Raw genomic sequence first — 9,746 nt, forward strand, 5'->3', positions numbered from 1 at the left:
TTCCCTATCATGGCTGCCATTTTTCATTCTTTGTATCAGTGATTCTCAATGGAGATAGGGGAATTTTTTTTAAAGAATTATTTTTATTTATTTTTATTCATCATTGTTATTTTTTAAATTTGACCAGGAACAGGGAGAGAGAAAGTGAGAAAGCAAGCCACCAAGTCCTAGACTCAAACCATAGTCAGCTATGTGGGAATTCAGCACCCTAACCACGATGCCACCTACTGGCCCCATTTTTACCCCAAGGGACATTTGGCATTGTCTGGAGACATCTTTGATGGTCACAATTTGGGTGTGGGGTGCAGCTGGTTGCTACTGGGATTAAAGAGGCCAGGAATATTGGTGTGTATTCTACAACGCACAGGACAACTTCAAACAAAAAGGAGTCGTTTGGTCTCAAATACCAATAGAGCCCACACTGAGAAACTGCAGTACCATCTAAATTTCCATATGCCCTTTGTCTTCTGTCTGAAGAACTCCTTTTAACATTTCTTGTAGTTCAGATATGCCAAGAACAAATTCTTACAGTCGTTGTTGTTTGAAAACTGTGAGGAGAAAATAGTTTGCTCAAAATATTAAGTTGTCAGGAAGGTCATTATATGTTTTTTGCATAGAAAAATACATCATTGGAGCCGGCAGGTTGCGTGGTCATTAAGGTGCTGGATTTCCACCTTAATGGACTTCCACTGATGACTGTCCGTGGTTCGAGTCCTGAATCTGGCAGCTTGCTTTCTCACTTTCCTCTCTTTCTGTGTGTCTCTCTGGTCAAATTAATAATAATAATAGCAATAAATAAAATAAAATAATTCTTAAAAAGAAAAACACATCATGACTTTCCTGACACCCTAATGTAATTCTGTTTTGGTGTTTTTTTTCTTCCGTTGCTTTAAAGATGTTGATCCATTCCCTTCTGATTGTTTAGTTTCTGTTTCTGAACACTGTATGTGCTTTTGTTCTCTGGCTTTTGAGATTTTGGCTATTTTATTACGTATGGTGGCGGAGGGGTTTCTTGCTTGGGGCTGGTTGAAATTCTTGGATTGTGGGTTTATTGTATTCATCCATTTTTGAAATTTTTTGACTTTTATTTCTTTGAATATACTTCTTTTTCTTTTAAGAGTTTTTTTTTTTTCCTTTTCTTTTTTTGCCTTAGGGCATGTGCACTCTCCAGAGTGAGAGAGAGAGACAGGCATAGTGGAGAGGGAAAGTGAGAAATCACCCACCTGGGGGGATGGCCATGCCACAATCCTTTTTCCTTCATCTCCTCCTTGGATCTTGGGCAGGCACACACATGGGCCCAGAATGAGTTCGAAACCATGGGGTCTGAGACTCAACCATGATCAGCTGTGTGGGAGTCCAGCAATGTAACCACTATGCCCCCTGCTGGTCCATCTTCAAATGTATTTTTTATCTGCAACCCCCTCCTTCTGGGACTCTGATTACACATACGATAAGCCACTTCATATTGTTCCATAGCTCACTAAAAAAAAATTTTTTTTCAGTTTTTTCCCCAAGTGCTTTATTTTGTGTAGCTCCTATTCCTATGTCTTCGCGTTCACTAGCCTTTTTGTGTGCAGTCTGATTTGTGTTATTATCTTAAGTTTTCTGTAGGGCATGTGTGCTCACCAGAAGGAGAGAGAGAGAAAGCGAGAAAGCAAGCTGCCAGGTCTGGGACTCAAACTGCAGTTGGCTATGTGGGAGTCCAACACCTTAATCACCACACCACCTGCTGGTCCCTGTCTAGTTTGTTTGAAATTCCATCCAGGTTTTTTTTTTTTTCAGTTATTGTATTTTTTTTTATTACTAGAAGTTCCATTTGATTCTTTTAATATTTTTCTGTTTCCATCTCCAGTATATTCACATTTTCCTTTCAACACTTAAACATGCAGAGTATGTTTATAATAGCTCTATAAATGTTCGTGTTTTCTAATTACATCATCTCTGTTATTTCTGGGTCTATTTCTAGTCATTAATTTTTCTTCTGTTTATGGGTCATGTTTTTCTGCTTCCTTGGAGTGTTTGGTAATTTTTTTGTTGGATTCTGTAAATTGTAAATTGTTCATTATCGAGTGCCAATATTTTTGTCTTCCTCAAATGTGTTGCACTTTATTCTGGTAAGCGTTTAAGTTCCTCACAGATCAATTTAATCCTTTCAAAGCTTGCTTTTAGACACTGCTACAATAGGTTTAGCATAATCTTTCCTTCAGGCCTAGTTTATCCTTATTACTGAAGCCTCTGCTGTCTACTGAACTTCCCAGGTATTTAACAAAGATCCTTCTATCCAGGTCGTTGGAACTTGCTCATCCCCTAGCCCTGAAGGAGCTCTGAGAACTGCTCAATTTACAATGTCGGTTACTCTTTGAGGAGCCTCCTGGAGTTCTGCCTTCTGCAGGCCTGGCTTTGCGTTCAGTGATAGACTCAAAGGCATCTCAGTGCAGGTTTCTAGAGCCGTCTTCTGCTCATGACTTAGAAGCTGCCTTCGGCCAGAAACCCAAGGCGATGGCAGGGCTTATATGACTCCTTTCCTTTTCCTTAGGGCTCACAGTCCTGCCTTTCTTGTTTTCCAGTGTCAAAAAGCAGTTGCCGTGTATTTTGTCCAATTTTGTAGTTGTTTGTGTTTAAGGGAGTCTAGTTCTAGTTCCTCTATGACACATAACCAAGATTGTTTTTATTAGCAGGAAGAAGACGTTTTTTTTTTTTTTTGGAGAGGCTTTTGCTATAGGGTGCGTGCGCTCGCCAGAAAGGCAGAGAGAGAGACAGAGAGATAGAAAGCAAGAAATCACCCCCCAGGGGGGATGACCACACCGCAATCCCTTCTTCTCCATTCTCCTCTCGGGATCTTGGGCATGCACGCACATGCATCCGGCATGAGTTTAAGCCACCAGGTCTGGGACTGGCACAGCGGGCGACTACATGGGAGTCCAGCAACATAGCCATTACGCTAACTGCTGGTCCCACGAAAACACTTTTTAAAAATAATTATTAATTTATTATCATTATCACTATTATTTTTTTACACTTGCTCTAGGGCATGTGTGCTCACCAGAGAGAGAGAGAGAGAGAGAGAGAGAGAGAAGGAAAATGAGAAAGAATGAGAAGGAAAGTGAGAAAGTAAGCTGCCAGGTCCAGGACTCAAACCATGGTTGGCTATGTAGGAGTCTAGCACCTTAACCACCACACTACCTGCTGGCCCCAGGAAGAAAACGTTTAGAAGAGTTAATTCACTTTTTCCTTTTTCTTTCTTTCTTTCTTTCTTTCTTTCTTTCTTTCTTTCTTTCTTTCTTTCTTTCTTTCTTTTCTTTCTTTCTTCTATGTAGCATGTGTGCTTGCCAGAGATAAAGAGAGAAACAGAGAGACAAAAAGTAAGAAATCATCCCCCAGGGAAAATGACCACACTGCAGTCCTTTCTCTTCCACTCTCCTCAGTATTTTGGACACACACCCACATGTGCTGAGAATGAGTTTCAAACTGCTAGGTCTGGGACTCAAACCACAGTCAGTCATGTGGGAGTCCAGGATCTTAACCACTACACTACCTCACCTACTGGCTCCTCACTTAAGTTTTTCTTCGAGAGATTTTTGCTATAGGGTATGTGCACTCTCCAGAGAGACAGACAGAGATGAAGAAACAGAAAACGAAGAATCACCTCCCAGGGGGGGTCTGGCCACACTGCAATCCCTTCTCCATTCTCCTCTCAGGATTTTGGGCATGCATGCACACACACCTGGTGTGAGTTTTAAGCCAATAGATCTGGACTCAAATTGCAGTCAACCACTGGGAATCCAGCAATGCAACCATTATGCCATCTGTTGGCCCCCATAATTTGTTCTTAATATAAAATTTTAAGCTCAGTTTTAGATAATTTCATAGACTTTTATGTCACTGCTAAAATTGCTCATTAGCTGACAAATGAATTTATAATCTAGTCACAGATTATAATGATTTAGAAATGTCTTCTTGCTTTATTTAAATTTGGATGGTATTTTGAGTCAGAGTTCTTAGTTTTACATTCTTTACGTAGAAAAATACATCTTTGCAAAACAACAATGATTTACCTACTGCTACTTGTTCTTTAGACTTAATTCAGTCTTCCTACGATAACTGTATTCTGCCAAGTGCTTATTTTTGTTGTTGGTAAAGTATTACACAGAGAGAATTACCCTGTTGGTCCAGAGTAAATATTTACACATGCTTAGATGGAAGAGATTTTGCCAGCACAGTAAGATCATGGAGCAACTTTATCCTGTTTACAAGGTAAGAAGTCCATGAACAGAATCTATGGGCAAGTTCTTTTCATGAAATGAAATTGTCAATAAGCTTGTCAATTTTAAGTCACAACTAAAGCCTGCCAGTGACAGAAGATAATGATATATCTATATCTATAGCTTTTTTTTTAAGGCTTTTGCCATACGGCAGGTGCACTTGCTGGAGAGAGAGAGAGAGAGTGAAGAGGGAAAATGAGAAATCACCCCCTAGAGGGGATGGCCATGCCACAGTTCCTTCTCCTCTATTCTCATCTAGAATTTTGGAACACACACTTGCACCAGTGTGATTTTCAAGTCACCAGGTCCAGGACTTGAATCACAGTCAACCATTTGGGAGTTCAACAACTTAATTACCGTGCCACCTGCTGACTTCTATAGCTATATATTATTATTATTATTATTATTATTATGAAATACACCACAGATCAGTCCAGTTAAGGATACTATAAATGTTATCATCAACAGGTAATAAACCATTTCTGTGTCCCACAAATGTCTTGCCTCCTCTCTATTTTTCCTTCCTGATTTCCTTCTCTGTATTCTTCACTTCTCCCTACTCTCTCCACACTGTCTCCAGTGTCTGTAACTATTTTCACTGCTTTTATGGCCTCCAATCTTTTCATCTCTACCACAGAGTACATACAGTTAGTATATATTAAGTGGAGGCATACAATATCTCTCTTTCATAGTCTGTCTTGCTTCGCTTAGCAATAAATCTTCCATATTCGACCACTTTCTATCAAATCTCAGGGTCTTGTTTTTTATGACTGAATAGTATTTCATAGAGTATATGTGCCACACTTTTTCAATCCATTCATCTGTTCATGGATATATAGGTTGGTTTCATGTCTTAGCAATCATGAATAATGCCAAAATAAACATTGTTGTGCAAGTGCTTTTCTGACTGAGCATTCTCCTATCCTCTGGGTAGATACCCAGGCTTATAGCTATATTTTTAAAGACAGGTTTTTACCATGTCACAGTCCTACGACAGCCTCCTAGCTGGGAGAGTAGGCACATGTTACCACATCTGGCTCCTTTTTTTTTTTTTTTTTTGAGATATTTTTTGCTATAGGGTATGTACGTTTGCCAAAGAGACACAGACGAAAAGAGAGAAAGAAAGTGCAAAATCACCTCTCAGGGTGGATGGCATACCACAAATCCTTCTCCTCTATTCTCCTCTTAGGATCTTGGGCACACATGCATATGTGCCCAGCATGAGTTTGAAGCCACCAAATCTGAGACTTGAACCATGGTCAACTACGTGGGAGTCCAGTGACATAGTCATTACTCCACCTGCTGGTCCCCTGGCTCTTTTTCTACACAAGATCTCGTGAAGTTAAACAGGCCAGACTCAAGCTTGCAATCCTCCTACTTCAGCATCACAAGTCACTAGGATTACAGATGCACACCACCACACCCAGCCTTTAGGTTGGACTGGAAAGTGAGCCCAGGCCTCCCCTGTGGTCACAACCTATGGAGCACTGATTCTATGCAATCCATACCACTGGGGCTGGGCCAGTATCTACTTTAAAGAATGTAATTAGAAGAAAGTTTTCCATGGTAGGACATACATTTTTCTTCATAGGATTCACCTTCTCTATTAGAGGTAAAAAGTTCAGAAGCTGATTCCAATTACTAAGCCTTCTTATACACTGACTTTTTGCTTGGGGTCTCTCTTCTTCAAAGTCTTAAACTATGACCACTGCCCTTCTCAGTGAAATTCAGAATGTGGAAGAACTTTGAGATTCCAAGAGCACATTCTTGGCCCTGTTTAACATCATTACCCGTGTTTAGAAACAAATGATACAGAAAAGGCTGGCAAATAACCTGTCTATCTTTGTATATCTCCTACAGAAACAAGTTGGCTACATCATGCAGGAGTACAATGATGCTGTTCAGAGAGCTGAAAGATTGTCGGTCGCTCGAGAAAACTTTCTTATGGGAAAAAATAATGCTCCTAATCTAGTGACACAGGAAGACCTGACAATCTACACAAAGTGGCTAGTGTGTCACTTACACTCTCTCAGGACTGTTCACCGCTACCTGCAGGTCTGTACATGCACTTATGTGTTTGGTGATGTGGGACCTTCCTGGGAATGATCACACTTGTCACCTAGTTCAGGAATGTCACTGTTTTTGCACCGCACCTGTGATAAACATGGCAGAAAAAGAATGAGTCACTGTCTTTGAAAAATTGGAAACCCTTTTCTCCCAAAAACTTACTCTACTGAAATCACTACATTGATTTAGCTTTCTCAAAAATGTCTCACTTGCACTATTTCATATTCATTTTATAAGTTTGTTTTTAATATCTTGTTGGATTTGTACATACTCCAATTTATTGTAGATCCATTTATTTTCATTCAGGAATACCTAATGAGGGCCTGATATGTGCCAGGTACCTGTCCTAAGCCATGTAGCAAAGATACGGTCTTTGCTGAGGTAGTAACCGGGTCCCAGGCTGGTGGGAAGATGAGTAGTACATACTCAATGGAAATACAATGCGATAAGAAAGAGTAGAATAAATTTAAACACAGGGTAAAAAGAGTCTCAGAAAAAAAGGCCCAAACTCAGGCTAGAGGCATCCTGATCACACTCCCATCTTGGAAGGATTACCGTTTTGCTACCCACATCTTTCCCTCATCTTTTCCACCTTATCTCAGTGACAGCACCATCCACAGAGCTGCCCACACCAGAAACTAGCCATCACCCTGAGGTCCTCCCTTTCCCACATTGCAGCTGGTCACCAGGGGCTCCACCTCTTCATGCCTCTCCCCAGTCACGTGGTGTTATTACAACCTGTCTCATTCCTCTGTGACTGCTTGCATCTCACACAGTGAGTGCCTCACTGTCCATTTGGGGAGCTTTATCAAAATAGAGCTGATGGGAGGTTATGGTGACTTGAAGTTGGCAACAGCCCTGGATCTCCCATCTCCAAACCTAGCCCTTAACCATTGGGCAGGTTACTGAGGTCCCACCATTACCTCCCTCCTTCCCTTTCAAACCCAATGGCTGCTCTTGAACCTGAGTCTGGAAGCTTCTGTGAGAATCATGTCGACATGTAGCCTCTTGGCTGTGCTCTTCTGCAGTCCCTCCAGTACTTGCCCATCTCTAATGTGCTGAGTGTGGCTGTCAACCAAGTCTCCGGAGCTGGTCAGGAAAACGAAGAGATCTGTGTCAGTGCCATCAGCCCTGACGTCCAGGGTTCTGCATCGCCTGGGCCTACAGATACCCACATTCCAGGTAAGGAATTCTTTCTATACAAGAGGAAAAGACTATGATTTTGCTCATGCACACTTGATTTTGCTGAAAGATTTCTATATACCCAAAAGGTATATCTTTTTTTAAAAATGTTATTTATTCCTTCTGAGAGAGAGAAAGAGTTATTCCCAACCCAATCTTCACGTTGTGAACCACTCTCAGTCTCAGCTGGCCTAGATCGTAGGCATTCATGCAACCAGCATACTCAGGTGGGCTCCGGGATGTGAATCAGAACCTTTCACGTCTGGGCCCAGTTACTTTACTGCTGTGCCACTGCCTGAACTGAAATTTTTAATCTGATAATTGTCTGATGGGGAAAAAAATTAATACTTCCTTAGACTTCCTTTAATTTTCTTTTTTGCCAGACGGTACGTGTACTGGAAAAAGAGAGACAGAGAGAGAAGGAAAGGAGAAAGCACCCCCCACCAGGACTGGTCATCCTCAATCCCTTCAGTCTCTCCCTCCTTTTAGGATTTTAGGGATGCAAATACATGCACCTGGTGGTTTCTCAAGCTACTGGGCCCAGGACTCAAACTTCAGGGTTTGCCATGTAACATCTGGATGCCTTAATCACTAGGCAATGGAATTGGCCCTCCTTAGACATTTTTATCTCCATCTTTGTGTTTTGTTGTTGTTGTTGTTTTAAGAGGTTTTTGCTATAGGGCACATGCACTTGCCTGAAAGACAGAGAGACAGAGAGACAGAAAGCGAGAAATCACCCCCCAGGAGGGTGATTTCTCCACAATCCCTTCTCCTCCATTCTCCTCTTGGGATCTTGGGCATGCACCCACATGTACCCAGCATGAGTTTAAGCCACTGAGTCTGGGACTTGAACCACGGTCGACTACATGGGAGTCCAGCGACATAGCCATTACGCTAACTGCTGATCCCTCCATCTTTGTAACTAACAAATTAAGAGAGAAGAAATAAAAATAACTTGAAGCCCAGAGTCCTAGGTTTTAGGCCTCTTTTTATCATGGCCCCACTATGGGCCTACATTTCATCTCCTTGAGCCTCAATTTACTGATCTACACAATAAATCTGTCAGATTAAGTGATTTCGAAAGTTCCTTCCAGTTTTAATATTAAATCATTCTAAGAGCATTTTCTCATCTAAATCAATGTAATATAGTTCCTGCCCTTACCTGTGTTACAGATGACTAAGAAACCTGGTCAGGTGTCTACACTGTATAGCATTCCTACTCAGAGTATATGCAGGAGTACCCGGGAGAGGCAGTCACCTCTTGGTGAGGGGCATCAGAGAATGTTCCTCAAAAGAGGGGAGCCTAAACTGGGTCCTAGGGATGAGGAGGTAGCTAGGAGGAAGCAGCGGGAGGTTCTCTCCTTCTAATCCATTGGTTAATTTATAAGTAGAATTCTTTGTTTACTGTAATGGGCAATTCTCCCGCTAAGTCATTTCCTGAAAGTTCTCTCGGACTTCTTCTGCAATGAGTGAGATGAGAGGAGTCCTTGCTGCCTCCCTCAGAAACCCAGCTCTAGGACTTGTCAGACATACTGGCCCCGTGTGGTGCATGTTGCAAACTGTGCAGAGACGGGTAGGCAAGGAGCGGAATAACCTTCCCATCAGCAGAGGAAGTGCTGACTCCAGTCACCTCTAAGGGCTCATTCTCCTCCTTGACTAACATTCTTTGGTCTTAATAGTCTCAATTTTTAATTTTATTTTAGAGCCAAGGAGAACAGAAGTCACTTCCGTCCTGCCTCAACACACAACAGAAACAGGAGAACTGAAACCTCAACTGAGGCTCCTGATTTCCCATTTCAACATCCCATATGATGTGGAGGAGCTAAAAGATTCTGCTACAGAAATGGAACTTTTTTCCTTGGTACTTTTCTCTTTTTCTTTATTTCCTTCTTTCTTTCCTTCTTTCCCCCTTCCTTCCTTCCTTCCTTCCTTCCTTCCTTCCTTCCTTCCTTCCTTCCTTCCTTCCTCTCTCTTTCTTTTTCTTTCTCCTTTCTTTTTTTCTTCTTTCTTTCTCTTTATTCCTCTCTTCCTTTTTTCTTTCTTCTTTTTCTTTCCTTTCCTGTCTTCCTTTTTTCTTTCTCTTTCTTTCTTTCTTTCTTTCTTTCTTTCTCTCTCTCTCTCTTTCTCTCTCTTCTTCCCTCCCTCCCTCCCTCTCTCTCTCTCTCTCTTTCTTCTTTCTTTCTTTCTTTCTTTCTTTCTTTCTTTCTTTCTTTCTTTCTTTCTCTCTCTCTCTCT

At 41.5% G+C, this 9,746-nt stretch overlaps 1 protein-coding gene across 1 annotated transcript in view; it reads left to right on the forward strand.

Moving 5' to 3' along the window:
- CCDC162P (coiled-coil domain containing 162) overlaps positions 1 to 9,746 on the forward strand; it is a 185,821-nt gene that overhangs the window by 8,754 nt on the left and 167,321 nt on the right. The window contains exons 4-7 of the mRNA XM_027775129.1: positions 4,141 to 4,254; positions 6,123 to 6,317; positions 7,358 to 7,511; positions 9,215 to 9,372. Of these exons, the coding sequence (XP_027630930.1) occupies positions 4,141 to 4,254; positions 6,123 to 6,317; positions 7,358 to 7,511; positions 9,215 to 9,372 (621 nt within the window). The remainder of the gene's footprint in view (positions 1 to 4,140; positions 4,255 to 6,122; positions 6,318 to 7,357; positions 7,512 to 9,214; positions 9,373 to 9,746) is intronic.

The sequence above is a fragment of the Tupaia chinensis genome, unplaced genomic scaffold (genome assembly GCF_000334495.1).
Source record: "Tupaia chinensis unplaced genomic scaffold, TupChi_1.0 Scaffold000527_1, whole genome shotgun sequence".
Taxonomy (NCBI): Eukaryota; Metazoa; Chordata; class Mammalia; order Scandentia; family Tupaiidae; genus Tupaia; species Tupaia belangeri.